We start from the raw sequence: 15,885 nt of genomic DNA on the forward strand, positions 1-15,885 counted from the left end.
AAAGACAACTTAGCATAAACAAAACGAAAGGCCAAAACTAAAGAACTGAAAGTGAGCGAATGAAACGAGAAGAGAGACAGTCTAAGTGAGAGATGGTGAGCAAGCAAGAGAGAAATAAATGGAGTAGGTGTCAGAGAAAGAGAGACAATGACAAATAGAGGAGGACAGAAAGTGAGAGGGGGCAGAAAGAAGGAGCGTGAAAGAGATTGGGGTTCAGATGGAGAGAGGGAACAGCAGACAAGACAGTGATAGAGATTAGGAGCCCCGTGTTGTAGTGCACTACTCCGCCCGGCGACAGCAGGACAGGCAGATCTGATTGGTGTACAAAGAAAATCTCTCAGCGAACGTGTCGGTGTATCAAACTCAATCCCACCCTCAGCGAGGTAACAAAATGCAATGATTGACGGCTCTGGGATTACTCTTCAAGACAGACAGAGTATAAGAGGGCGAGAAAGAGAGACTGGGGGCGAGAGAGGAGAGAGAGACGTGGAGGCGACTTGAGACTCGGGGAGATGGCGCTGGGGGGTAAAATTGAAATGTCAAACTATCGAATGACGGCTGTCGACTCTGGCATCTCGATGGGAATGCTAGGGAAAATTCTCTCTCCTGGCACCCAAACAGAGCACAGCAGTCTGTACGTGTGCATGCGTGCAGCAGTCCCCAGTCGATCGGATGCAAGCACACACTCAGCTGCTCCCCAGATGCCCCCCCCCCCCCCCCCCCCACACACACACACACACACACTACTGCCATGAACTCAGAACCAACTCACTTCTAAAACACTTAAAAAAGACTCATCAGAGCACCCATGTGTGTATTGTTGTGTGAAAGATGACTTGAAAGATTATAATGACTTTGAATAACATATTTTGGCGATTTTGCGCTGGCTCTGCAATATAACAGTATAGCAGTAATGTAAGACAGTAAGCCACAGGACTGTCCTCCACTGTCACATTCAGTCACAATAGACCGGCTTATTGGAATTCAGCAAGTGTGCAAGTGTGTTCACCGTGTGTCAATGTAAGTGGGTGTCTGTGTGTAATTGCTGAACATCACACTGAGATGTCAGGGCCAAATCCGACAGTTAATTGTGGCTAATTGTGTAACGAGCTAGCAGTCGAGGCTTATAACTGGAGAGAGAGGACGAGGAGAGGAAGAAAGAGAGGATAATGTTTACATCACTGGAGTGCTTATGGCTGCAATGTGAGTTGCCAAATTAAAATTGCGCTCCACATAATCAGACAATTTCAACTCTCTTTCACATACATTGTCCATGAATCCTTAAAATGCCATTGAAACACTGATTCTGGGATGCTTTGTCCTTTGACAGAGGTTGTCAATTTCTAAAACTTTCCATTAAAAGCTGAGTCAAAGTGACAAACTGACACCATGTAAGAACTTTTAAAAGTTTTGGGATATTTCATGCTATATTTTATTTATATTTGATTCTCATGTTGGCTGTCGCAGCTGGTGAAATGTAAAAAAGAGAAAAGACTGGATCACTTGTATAGTTATGAGAGCAGAACATAGAGTGTACATACCTGTATAGTGGTATGCCCCCGCTCCCGCCCGATCAAGATTTGTCCGTCTATCAGTCTGGCAATTTGAGGATCTTCTACCTGTGGAGTTTAATCAATCTGAATGCAGTTATCCTAGATCAATACTACGTACATTTGCTAATTTTAACTATTATTCACCAGTCCTTATTCCTAACAGGAAAGAGTTCAGAATTCAGAATGTTTTAATGAAAGACATAGATTTTTTTATGTAAATTTAGATTTGAAGATTGATACAAATCTTGTCTGTGAAGGTTCTCAGTCATCCAGGTCATAATTATCCAACGAAGGTTGAAGTCAAGGGCAACTGGATCAATCTTCTACCAAGTCCAGTTGCCCTTGACCTCAACCGTCATTGGATACAAATCTTGCATTTGTGCGTTAGAGTTAGAGCTGGAGTTGGGAGATGGTTTGCATAGGCAACCATCAGTGACATTGTACATAAGAATTATACTAAAGGCCAAACTGTTGTTTTAGAGCATGTAACTCCCTCTAATAGCACAAATTATTGTTTTTACATATTTATGTACAGATTAAACAGATGAGATACAATGTGTTGATTAGGTGGGTGTATTTCTGAGAGAGCCAGGCTAGCTGTCTCACCTTGCTTACAGTCTTAACGCTAAGCTAGGCTAATCAACTTCTGTGTCTATATATAAACTTAATGCACAGACATAAGGTATTGGGATTGATCTTCTTATCTAACTCTTGGAAAGCAAATTATATAAATGATAAATACAGTATTTCCCAAAATGTTGAACAATTCCTTCAAGGAAGATTTGGTGTACGTGTGAGTGTATGTGAGTATATGTGAGTATATGTGGACCTACCTTAAGCTGGTCTAAGACCAAATGGGTGATATCAGCTTGCCAGTCCGCACCTAACATGTAGACCATTTCTCCTCCTGGGTCAGAGGGTTCTGCAACAAAATGGGTGTGGACCCGCACCAAAGCATGCTGGTACTGAAAGGTCAAGAGAAAGGTGAAATTAGACTCTAATGCTTTGTCTGTCAATGTATTAGCTTGTGAGTTAACTGACGGAAAAATAGTACACAATAATACTACACAGTATCTTAAACCAACTGAAGCTAGTATGTAGCAGGACAGCTCTCAGGGATACTGACATTGAAGAAAAGGATTAAAGAAGACTCTTTAAATGTGTGATAGGCAAACCAATCAAATAATACCTGTAAGGTGCAGCCTTTGCCCTTCCTCTCATCATCCTCATCATCTTCACTGTCTCTTGTAGGTCTGGGGAGAAAGAAGATAAATGAAACAGAGAGAACAGAGGGTGAGATTATCTGGTAATTAAATGGCATTTTTACACTCAGATCCGGGTAATCTACTGTATAATCTCTGCCCCAGGTTACACTCTCAGTCAAAGAAAAGACAGTTTTTAATCCAGCTGTAACACTTTAGTCATACAATGTGGATTTCTTGGAATGCCTCGGTGAGCAAATCATTTCAGATGTTACTGGCCTTGTGATGCACTATTTGGTAATGCTGTATGCAGGTGATTTTTTAAATTAAACAGTATACCTAAACTATTGTAACTTCTCTTGAAAAGACAATTCCCGTGTGAATGGAGCCCCACTTTACCTCAATAAGTGTACAATATAAAGTGGGACTTGCCTTATGAAACTTAAATTTTCATGTACTTGAAAAGATGTCCGTTTAAAACAGCATAAGTCTTCTACAGTAAGTTCTTATCCCAATATAGCATTGAAACAACGTCTGTAAAGGTTAAAAAAATCTTTCTATACTGGTTTGTTGACAGGATTGAGCTTTGAGTTGTTTTTTTCTATTACTGTTCTCCAGTGCTATGAATCTGCAAAACTGACTCAAACCTATATGGAGGCACAGTGCTACATCTCATACTTCTTTATAAACTGTACTCAGTACTTTATCTAAGTATTTATATAAGTACCAAAAGCAAAAAGCAGTAGTTATACAATTTGCTATAAAAATCTGGATCTGAATCTGACTTTATCTTTTCATGTCACCACAATAGGTATTGTGTCCTTTTGCCATCTTTCCATTATTTGCCAATGTGCACCTGCTAATGAAGCACAATTTGTGTTTGAAATTAAACACAAAGTGTATATATATATATATATATGATTAAAAACATATAAAATAATATGAAAAGTATAACTTGGTATAATTCCACAGCTAAGGAGGCTGAATAATTCCAAATAAAGAAATAAAATTAATCTGATGACACTTAGAACACACGATCAGTGTTAAAACAGAAAACCTCTCTCCCTCACTCCCCGGTGGAGGATCTCTATTTCTCTTTTATACACAGACACACAAAGAAACACACATTCTTTCTTCTTTGCCTCCCTCTGTGTAATATCTACACAATACCACATGCAGGCAGGCCCACACAAGATCATACATCCACACAAGACACACGCGCGCACTGTCCCGGAGTGTGAAAGCCAGGCAATATAACAGGAATTCTTTTTCCATTTTTCCAGTGTCCCAGTTGCACAGTGTCTGTGTGAGAGAGTGTGTGCCTAATAGTGCTTGTGTTTCACTCAGATAGTGGTTAGGGGAGATAGGTGTGTGTGTGTGTGTGTGTGTGTGCCCAAGTTGGTGGCTATCTGAGCAGAAATTGGCAAAATTGAAAAATAGGACCAGCAGAACAGAATGAAAGGGTGGCAAGATGGGGAATAGAAGCAACACACACACACACACACACACACACACACACAAATGTGCAATGAAACATAGAGGCATAGGAGCACACACACAAAGAGAAAAGACAAACAGACAATTAAGAATAGGGTTTTTGTAACCTCACAAAGAAAGAGCACATGCATAGTTTGGCTGATTTTCAACTGTGTGTGTGTAACAAGTTAGTAAGTGTATGCTGTTATTAAAAGTTGAGCCTTTGAAACTAAATTCCCTATTGTGACTCTGAATTTCAGTTCAATTTATATCAAGTTGCAGGCTGTGCATCTAAATGTGGCAACATCTTGCTTACATATCTCATGTATATTGAAGTTGGAGTTTCTTAAATTATAAAAACCACTTCATTTTGGTTTGTGCTGTCAAGCTGGGTTCAGTTTGTTCCCAGTGTTTTTGGTGTTTCCCCCTCCCCTTGTGTTCTGTCTTCCCTGTCTGTTGTCTGTCTCTGGGCCTTTCCGAAACTAGACCCTCGCCACTTCCACTCCGACACGGGGGGGAACTGTGGTCGGAGTCACCCTCCAGGCCAAATCGAGCTCCCTAACCTGCGTAGGGGTTTAAATACACGACGAACTACCCTCTCTCCCCAGCATAAATAGGATCTGATGTTACCGCTGCACTCACTGCTATAATACGTGTATCAAATAAACAACAGTGGTATTAAGATTCAGGGTTGATGTTGAGGAAAAGTGTGTTTTTTGCAATAACGAAACTGAAAGCATTTGACATTCATTTTGTGTTTGTGTTCGTGTTGAATATTTCTTTAAGAACATGACTTTATATATTTACGAAAAATAAATATTATATCCTTTTATGAAAAGATTGATATTCATTGTAAAGAACAGCCTATATATTTGAACCTCTTTAACCTATATGACAAATGTTACATTCACAAATACATCATTTCAATATAAATTATATGGGCTACGTTGTTAATCTGTGAATGGTGACGTGACAATGTTTGTGTATTTTTGAAATAAAAAATCCTACATGTTAACCGTAGAAGTCACATTGAACGCAAATTGAAAGAAAGTTCCCCCATTGTGCAGCCAAGGGTGTTACACACCTTCAACAAGCCAGCATTGGTGCTGACTTAGCATTTTAGGGTTTAACAACCCACTACCACTCAGCACTCATTGGTTTCAGATGGCACTCAATGTGGCGGATCCTCTGCATGAACGCGCAAATGGAGGTATGGAAGTATGTAGGGAGAGGGAGTAGCAAGCAATTACGTAAAGGTCCTTTGTCTGTTGTCTGTCTCTCTGTGTCTGTTGGTGTGGGTGCGACCTCCCTCCCCTGGCCCCCAGCTCGTTTCTTCTGGCTTCACACACCTGTTCACTATTCACCAATCATCCTGCTCAGCGTACGCACCTGCCTCTCATCATCCCGCCTACCTGCAGTAGATCAACCCCAGCTTCTCATCCATTGTTTGCCAGATTGCTGTTCAGCCCTTGCGGTAGTGACTCCCAGCTTTTTTGTAGTTATTTAGAGTTTGCTTGTGCATGTGTTTTATCTGTATAATAATTTACAGTCAGAGTGTTGCATTTGGGTCCAGCCTATTAGGAAACATAACATGTGCTCAGCTGAACATAAATGTGAAGTTCCATTTTTGTCACATGGTTGATGTGCGTACGGCTAAGTCATAGTTTCATCCTCAGAGGAAATACAGAGTTTTGGATTTCATTCATTTTTAAACATTTGATTATAACAATGGTATACATTATAGATTGTACATATTATCTAATATTTTATTAATAGAAAATCTGGATCGAGATCTTCATTAAAATACACAGTGACAGACAATCATAGGTTACATGTGCCATTTTTTTTTTGCAGTGCAGTGACTCATCTCAGCCTATAATGTTACCGTAAAACATTTTAAAACTGTTCCTAGACCTGCAGCAACTAAATCCATAAAATGGATTTTTTCATATTCTAATGATTTGGATTTCTACCATATTTCATAAAGAATAGCTACATTTTAGAGATTCCCTGTTAACAAATAAACTGACAGATACAAACCAGACAGAAAACACATTCTCCTTGGGAGGAAAACCTAAATGACAAAATAAACAGAGTAATTTAGAGAATTGTGTTAAAGAAATATTTCATGGTTTATACAAAACTGATTTCTATTACAATAATTAGTTTCTACTGTAAAATATTCATCTGAGATTGTCTTATTGCACAGTAGAAGAAAGATAAAAGCCCTTCTACAGTTTATATTCTGTCCTACATCCATTCTTTCTCTACTGTTGCACCCTCACCCTCCTACCTTCTTTCACATCACATGGACACACAAAAAATAACAAGACACACATACATGTACACAAAGACACACAAAAGTATGTTGAAAAACTGACCTTTATACACCAACACCTGCATTGTCTCCCTTTTGAGAGATGGTGTGTTTAAGTGACTGAATGCTTCATTCAGTGGCAATGATGCTAAAGCCATAATAGTTGTCATCAGTATAGCCAGGCAGGCCTTGACCTCAGAAGAAATTATAGACTGGCAGGAGCGATATGTGCTCTCAACTGCTCCATTCAATAAGCACTATATCACACACACACGCACACTCGGACAACAAACACACAGAAAAGCCGAAAGACACACACATTCACACATTTCCTCAGTTTATTATTTTCTCTATCTGTTGCAAATCTTTAGCATAAAACAAATTAGACACAACAATAGTCTCTTTGTTTTTTCTCACATGCTGATACTCCGTACTTTTGTTGAAGAAACAATATGCATTTACTGCTTTCAAGCTAAACAAGTGGATGGACCAAGACATCATCAGCCTTTTCTGTTGTTTCTGCTCTCACACATACTTTAGAAACTACAACAGATTCCAGAAGACGGCAACGTTTGATGTGAGAGGAGGTCCTTAATGTTTTGATTGTTTGTATTAAAATTACTTGAGTGACAATACTTGCTGCCACAGTACAACTAGATTTTTAGCATAATGGTACGTTGTTGCTGGTGCATGCTCCTATGTCGGCTTGGTCAGTGTAGTGATTTTTACAATGACGGCTCAACATTGTGATATCTGCAGCCATCGGTGATGGACGACGGCATCATCTATTGGCCCAAGCCTGTAACATATGTTGTGTGTTTATTTAAAAAAGTGAAATGGTAGTCTCCTCAAATCTAGCATCTGGTGGGCTCTATTGCAGACTGCCAGCCAGAAATGTCTGGCGATTTCAGGTGGACTAACTAGCTATGATACAAAAAGATGATCCCTCACTGGCTTCCCACCCTTGAACACTATATACTGCACACTCAGTATTCTAACAGCAAACAGTCATGTTCGCTGGTTTGATGTATTTAGCTGTTGCAGGAAAGGTGCCAGGGAAATGGAGGATGGGCAAATAGTATGATTGTCTTCACAAAATGACCAGTACGGTTTAATTAAAATGCAAACCGATACTCATGCTTACACCATCTATGTTTCCCTCAGTTATTCCCTGATAGTCATACAGGTAATTCACCTCTTGTTAGTGATGATCGGTACCCTCCAGCCTTTAACCTGGCTCAGCTCAGTATCTGACACATCTATCTGCAGAGGTAGCTTTGGCACCCAGACAGTGAGCTGCAGCTGAGCAGAAAGGTGCAGGTAGGTGAAGTTGATTGCCAAAGACTGCCGACCGCACATTTCTTTACCATTCAGCAAAACCTGGTCACAGTTTGGGGACACCTGAAAAGAGGAAGAGCAAAAGAGGAGAAAATCAGTTGGGTTGAGTTTGGGAAAATGTGCATGCACAGTCTGACATGTCAAACTGACAACAAACAGACCTAACTCAGGGATTCCACTGATACAGCCTGTGGTGTGCATTCTCTAAAGAGCAACTTAGGTATTTTTCAATCTGGAGTCTTATTTAAGTTTTTGTCTCTGTGTGACTAATTGGGACAAAATGTTTAGAAATTGGTAGTGAGTAAGTGTGCTGCATTCGATAGCTGCTACGTAATTCTTATAAATAATTGCGCCCAGTCAAAGTATGTCCACTAAAGTGCTTGTTTTTGCCACTGACAGTCTCAGATGCACAGAGCAAGATCTTTTTTGTTTAACCAGGAACAGCCGCTATTTCACTCTGGTCAAAGCCACCAGACTCCAGATAAAAACAGTCATCTCTCCTGGGTCGGTTAGTTTGTCAGTGTTATTGTGTGACTTTGTTGTTTATGTTCGTGATATTATGTGACTTTGGTGTTTAAAATGGTTAAAAATACTAAAGAATAAGTCACACAATAACACAGGCAGCAGTAGACTAGAAAGGTAATATTATTATTGCCACTCGCTCAATACCAACCAATTTCAAAAAATGCTTTCTCCATTAGACACACAGAAACAAAAACATAGGAAAATAAGTTCCAGGTTAAAAAAATACCGAAGTGACTCTTTAAGCACAGCCTGGAGCATATTTTCATCAGAACCTTCATGCTCTTGCAGCAAATAAGATATTTTGTCACTGATTGCTTACATTTTTATTCATCTTGTAAAGCACTTTGGTACGCTGTTTTGCAAAGTGCCACATAAAGAAAGGTTAATAATATGCTTCTGTACCTTCTTCCTGCCACATCAGTGGCATTTGGGTTTGTGGATTCCCAGTGAGCTTTGGTCACCTGCGAAAATCTGAAGTAATGTACAGTATAAAATGTGCAACATGCAATGTTCTAAAACCAGGAAATCACATTAATTTCAATCCATTAGCACAATTACTTTGAACACACCACCCACGAGAATACTGGCAGCATTTGCACTGACTTTTAAATTGTGTGCCCATGGATCTAGGAGGAGATCTGGTCCAAAATATGAAGAGGGCTAGAGGGCAAAAATAAACTATGAATACAAGACTTGTATTTGGATTTCAGTTTTTTTATATTGTTGTATACATAGGTACTTTTTATTGGACCTGAGTACTTCTTCTACCACTGTTTGTCTGAAACAGCAGCACCGTGTATCTGGTTGGGTATCAAACCATCTTTATGTTTAGCTCTCTGTTACCTCTAGTCCAGTCTGTGGAAAATCTCTTCTTTATCAACTTGACTGAAGTTATGCACCATTGCATGTTTTCTGTTTCTATAATTATGGAAATGCAGAAATCTAGTTTTGGAACAATTTTATTGAAATTAAATTGAAACCGAAGAGCAAAAAATGAATGTCGACACTGGATTATTATGGTTGTATTTCAGAAAGTGGACAGCACCCCTACAGACAATGTGACAGGCAGAACAATGGAAAAACCAGGATTTTAGTCAGTTTCATTTTCACCCTCCTTGCTTGTCTGACTGTGTGACTGATTGAAATGACATTGTTGGGACAAAATCATCCCACATGTTTTATCAACAATGGATTCACGCAAGAAGGACTGATCATAACCCGAGGTGGGCATTTGGTGATGGTTTGCCAAGCTGTTGTGGTAGCTATACAGTAGGCACACAGTATATATATTATCTTAAGATGGATATATTATTGTGAGCCTAAACAGAATCAATCTCTTTGCATCAGCAAACATGGAACAAATACAAGGTCATCTACAATTTCTGTAATTTATCTACACACCTTTACATTATTTAATGTCACATTTATTTAATTAATTTCTACATTATTTTAAAGAAAACCGAAATTATTATTTTGTCAAGAAATTATGCTTTTTTACTGGAACTTATTAAGAATACTGACTAAAATCATCGAAATGTACAAAGGTAAAATCTATAACGAACGTAAATATTAAATCATATTAATTGCTGAAAAACTGCATTGAATTTATTTACTCATTCTGTCATTATCAATCTTTTTCTCTTTCTGTGCCTCCCCTTCATTACTTCAGATTCTTTCCGCATATTTCCACAGCCATTTACCCATTCCTGGCATGTATATAACTTCTACTCCCCCTCTTTCTTTACCCTACACTTATCCTCCCTTGCTCAGTTTTATTCTCTTTTTATCTCTCACACTGTCTTTCATCTCCCCTTGCTACACGAATCCTGCACACCTAATTCTTTCTCCTCACTTCTTCCTATTTCACTCTAAGCTTAACATTTAACGTGCACTCCTTTTGCCTCACTTTCTCTTTCTTTCTGTCTCATACAGTCTGTCTGACTCTCACTGCCTGTCTCTCTCACCTTTCAATATGTATCTGCCTTATTCTACTTTCTTTTGAAAAACAAATTTCCATACACCAGGTTTTGCCCTTCCTTCCCCTGAGCCCCTCTTCACATTGCTCTGATTTAAATGTATGTATGTATGTATGTATATATATGTATTTTTAAACCTTGATTTACCTGGGGTAGAGTTCTCTAGTGGGTATGATCTTTTCAGCAATACCCTCTTTCATATTTATCTAGTCATACACATTTGTACCAGGCAGCTGACCAGACAGGGTGCCTCACTTATCTTTTTCTCCCATGTAGATATTTTCTCAGGACTAAATAGAAATGAAAACAAAATGAGAGTGAATATTAGACTCAAACTCAAAAATAGGACTCAAGTGGGATACTCATGTAGCTCTGTGTCTGCCGGATGTGGTCCAATGAGTCACCCAACAATTGCATGGATGTTCATGATCAAATTATCTACCCAAACATGTTTATCCAAGTTCATCTCCGTGTTTATTTTTTGTTAAGTCACATTTGATCACTTGCATTTCTGTGAGAGTCCCTGGAATCAACACTCACTTTAGTAAATACCCAGTGTGTGGATACCCAGTCTTTGTCTGGTGTTTGCATTCCTACAATTAAAATATATACAGTATACAAAAAGTTCAAATTTGTAGCTGTGTCTGTGGTCTCCCACTCTTTTAAAATCAGTTAAGATTTGATAATCCAATCCAAAGCTAGCTAGCAAATGCACTGACTGTGTCTATAGATGAGGCGCTCATCTTTAAAATTTGCTTTCCATTCTAACAACCAGTACAGTTGGAGGGAAAATGGTTGCTAATAATTTAATCTAATAACTTGATGACCCTGGCCTATAACTTCATTTTGGAGACTTTCTGACTCATCAGAATCCATGGTAGCGGTATGCTTCATAATTTCCTCAAACATTGGTGGTCTCTTTGACATATCGAGTGTAGTTATCTTGATCTTAATCTTGATTATTTAATGATTTATGTGTTTATTGTTGGTGTTGGGCAGGAGAGGGCATCAGATAGCGTGAGAGCAGCAGAGTAGAGAATAGCAGGAGAAGATGTTTTTGGAAGTTTACGGTGTTTCTCGCAATGTTGTGAAAAATTTGGAGGATTTATGAGTTTTTTTTGTTTTTTTTTTAATGAGTTTTTACATTAAACTGTTGACTTTTGTGTCAGGTTCTGGCTGATTATTGTCAGGCTCAGGCCAGACAGAATTTTCAGTTTCCCTGAAAAACACAAACAATCACACGCAGGGCACACGCTTTATGTGGAGTGGCATTTTTTCTGGCTTCCTTATGAAACTCTTTGATCTCAAAAGAGGTTAACATTTTATACATCAGACCTAAACCATTTCCTCTCTATCTCCTCTCACCTTTTAATTTCTTTCAATTTTACTTCCTTCTCACTGCTTCGGCTCCCCTGACATAAAAGGAAAGGTGCCCAACCCTTCTCCTCTCTGCTTTTTCTATTCATTTTCTCTTTTTCTTCTCTTCCTTTAATTTTCTTTATATCTCCCCCAATATCCACTGTTTGCCCCTCGTGACCTTCTCTTTTTCCTTTGTCCCATCTAGCCCTCCCTCCCCCTCCTTCTTCATCTTCCTCTCCCTCTGAAACCTGATTTACCGCTTGTTAACATCAAAGGGATTTTAGACTGTTGGTGCCTCAAACTATTTCTCCAAATCATTTTTATATTCCAGGTGTAAATCAGTGTGAAAACTGCACTGGTTAGTGTGGCAGGGTTCAGTTTCCAATGAAGGCATAAGACAGCAGAAGTCGAGGGAATGCACAATGGTTCTGCTTGAACTACCACTGCAACCATTGTCCAAGTCTGTCATTTCTATCATAGGTTTGGTGAATTGCTTCTGCTCTATGGCTCAATGCCCCAGAGGAATGTTTTAGAAAAATCAAGAAGTTAATTTATGTCAGCATTTGGAAAGTTTGAAGAAATAGCCTTGTAACTTTTCAGTTCAGTAACACAGGAGTTTTGAGTTTACAAAATACACATTCTACTGCACATCAGGATAAACCCTCAATTACTAATACAAAATGGATGCAATGCAATTTTCTTTCCCCCTCTTGTTCAGTTTAAATTCTCTTTTAATTTCTCATAGATTGTCTTTGCTGTGTTAGTGTGTGTGTGTGTGTGTGTGTGTGTGTGTGTGTGTGTGTGTGTGTGTGTCTGTGTGTGTCTGTGTTGAGCTGTGGAGCAGAGCTGTGGAGCAAAGTGCCAAAATAGACTCATGATGGCTGCCAGACACATGATGTGGGGATGGCAAAGTAATGCTAGTAGACACATGACACAAACATACACACAGCTGAGGACCAATGATGGAAGAAGTTTTCAGAGTCTTAACTTAAGTAAAAGTAGAAATACCACATTATAAAAATGATCCATTACAGGTAAAAGTCTGGTTTTCAAAATATTAAGTACAGAAACAAAAATTAAAATTAAAAGTATTTATTATGCAGAATGGCCCCAGTCAGTGTTATTATAATAGTGTATTATTATTATTAATGCATTAACATGTAAGCAGTACTTTAATTTTGTAATTGGTCTAAGCAGTTGGTTAGTAGTTTTGGAGCTAATTCTAATTCCTTTACAAACTTTTTGGTAGTTCAATCTAGAACGATGCATCATAATTCATAAACTAATCATTTGTTTTGTATGAAAAATATTAATCTATAAAGTAACCAGCAACTAGCTTTGGAAAGAAAATAGTTGTCAGTGAAGCTTATCAGTTATCCGGATCATAGTTATCCAAGGAAGGTTAAATCAAGGACAACTGGACTTGGTTGATGTCTGTCAGTGTTTCTACAGCTATAGGCGAAGGAAGCTCTGAAAATGTGTGAAACAGCGTGGATGTAATTTCCTCCAATCTGGAGCATTTTCACAGGTGGTTTGATACCTTTGTTTGTCTATGAGAAAAATGATGGAATGCTTCAACAATTTCCAACATTTTCCACAACAGACAAAAAAGTGTGCAAAAGTTTAATATCTTCACAATTGAGGACTAATGCCTCAGGTGACAAACAAACAAAAAAAGTCTATAGACAAATTTAACTTCTAATTTAACTATCTTGACACATTTACTCTTTGAAGGTTGCTTCAGCGTTGCAGTAGATACAGCATAGACAAAAGCTTGCCACCTCTTTTTCCATCCTCAGTTACATCTTCACTACCATCTTAAAGTTAGGGTAGGCAACGCAGGAAACAGCTGGATTTTTTCTTACAATTACATATGAAATATTTTATTATGACAAAGTGGGAAGAATGAGAGTGGTCCATGTCAAGCCTGATGCATGCCTGATCTAATTCATTGTCATAAATTGTTAAAGGAATTGTTCGACATTTTGGGAAATACGCGTATTTGCTTTCTTGCCGAGAGTTAGATGAGAAGATTATTACCACTTTCATCTCTGCATATACTGTAAAGCTACAGCCAGCAGGCAATTTTTTTAGCTTAGCGAAAGACTGGATGCAGCGGGAAAACACGAAGCCTGACTCACTCTAGATGCTAAAACATTATCTGTCTGCACCTCTAAAGCTTACAAAAACAAAACACAAACCGAAACTAGGAGTTAGGTGTAGCAACTTCCTTGAGGTTGTTTTTTGTCACTGTGTGGTTTCAAGGTAACCATCTGAGGCCTATGTTTTAAATTTTGGGGTGAGCCAGGCTTTCAGTCTTTATACTAAATGCACAATTTGGCATTTTGGGAAATCCGCCTATTTGCTTCCTGGCAGAGAGATAGTTGAGAAGATTCAAACCACGGTCATATCTATGAAAAATAAGGCTACAGCCATCAGCCTGCTTAGCACAAAGACTGGAAATTGGAAAACCATTACCCTGGTCTTGTCGAAAGGCAACAGAATCAGCTTACTAGCGCTCACTAATTAACGTTTCATTCATAAACCGTTTGTTTAATCTGTACAAAACCTAGCGACTGTTTGCCGCTTTACTAAACAACTCCTGACTCCAGCACTGCATAGTCAAGACAGTGGTATTGATCTTCTCATCTAACTATTGGCAAGGTACTGAATAAGTGTAAAGCAATAATACCTTGATTGCAGCAAAATAACTTGTCAGTATCGATAATTACATATGTCCACCCTTTCTGTCACAGAAGGTATGGTATTGAATCTTAATTGTTCCCAAAGAAAAACAGAGCAGAATAAAACAGAAACATTAAGTTGTCCCCATGGAGTCCCCATGGAAACAACTTCTACATATGAGAGACCAGTAACATTATGTTTGGAGACAGCAGGACACAAATATTACATGAAGATTTTAACTTCAAAAAGCTTTATATCATCCTGAAATAATACGTGTGTGTAAAAGTGTTTTTATAATTATAATTTATTTATAAGGAAAGTTTTAAAGTTGAAATAAACAAAGTGCAGAAACTGTGTCATTTCAGTGCTTATTATTTAATAACCTAAAATGGACAAATTAAATGTAGTTATTATTATTTTAAATTAAGTGTTATTATTATTAGGCATACTATTACTATTATAAGTTTTGGCTGCTATCACATACACATACACACACACATTGAAAACAAGTGTATTGGTGTTTTTACAAGTAAACAGCTGAGTTGGATGTTTGAGGACACTGAAGAATGGATTTAATCTCTCTGTTTCTGAGAAAGACACACACACACACACAGAGCAGGACAAACAGGAGCGGGAACGAGAGAGAAAGCAAAGCGAGAAAAAAAAATTTAAGAGACAGAGAGACAGGTAAAAGAGGAGCAAAGGAAAAGCAGTGAGAAAAAAAGTGGCAGAGAGAAAGTAAAAGTGTGGATCTCAGCAGTTAGGACTTGTTGAAAACACAGAGGCCAGAAAAACTGTCTTCATGCCCTTCTTCCTTTATCAAATACCACAAACAGCACCACAACAATTGTACAAACCTCTAAAGACTATCGCTGAAAACTTTCCTAACTCTGCGGCAGCAATTCAGCAAGGATGTTTTGGTAGAAAGTAGTGGCTGAATACTGTTCACATCACTTTAAGCAAAAGAAATGAGGTGATTTTTTTTCGCAGCTTTTCTAGTGTCAAAAGCTATAACCCTTTCTTATCATTGTATACAAACCCATTAAAAGCTACATTATTGTGCTACTGTTGCAACAGATGCCTCATATGCATCATTTGCCTTTTATTATTTAGCAGATGTTAAGTAATTTTGACAGTCCATGTTTGAATTCTCTGAAATAGGATTTTACTGCAAGTACATACTTTGACTTGTAATGATCTGCCTACTGTTAAAATAGGATATTATTCATGCAGGAAACTCTGACCCACAGACCTTGTTTCAGAGAAAATGACACGTTTTATTCTTGGCTTTTGTGTAGAGGTTAATTGATGGTCATGTCGCAATATGATTTACATGAACATGCAGCCCTTGTAACAATCCTGCTTCTTACTGTGTGCTTGTCAAACCACTTGCTGCTGTGGTGCCACAGCACCATGGCGCCATCCCCCAAAGGCTGCTTGTTCGTTGAATGTCA

General features: G+C 38.4%; 1 protein-coding gene across 1 annotated transcript in view; it reads right to left on the reverse strand.

The window, feature by feature from the left end:
• Positions 1-15,885, reverse strand: part of si:dkey-215k6.1 (transmembrane protein 132C) — a 316,735-nt gene that overhangs the window by 12,359 nt on the left and 288,491 nt on the right. The window contains exons 7-10 of the mRNA XM_038704606.1: positions 7,744-7,949; positions 2,743-2,806; positions 2,387-2,518; positions 1,542-1,619 (exon numbers count right to left, since the gene is read on the reverse strand). Coding sequence (XP_038560534.1) covers positions 1,542-1,619; positions 2,387-2,518; positions 2,743-2,806; positions 7,744-7,949 — 480 coding nt within the window. The remainder of the gene's footprint in view (positions 1-1,541; positions 1,620-2,386; positions 2,519-2,742; positions 2,807-7,743; positions 7,950-15,885) is intronic.

The sequence above is a fragment of the Micropterus salmoides genome, unplaced genomic scaffold, assembly GCF_014851395.1.
Source record: "Micropterus salmoides isolate LMB-PRFRI ecotype aquatic unplaced genomic scaffold, ASM1485139v1 Ms_hic_scaffold_7, whole genome shotgun sequence".
NCBI lineage: Eukaryota > Metazoa > Chordata > Actinopteri > Centrarchiformes > Centrarchidae > Micropterus > Micropterus salmoides.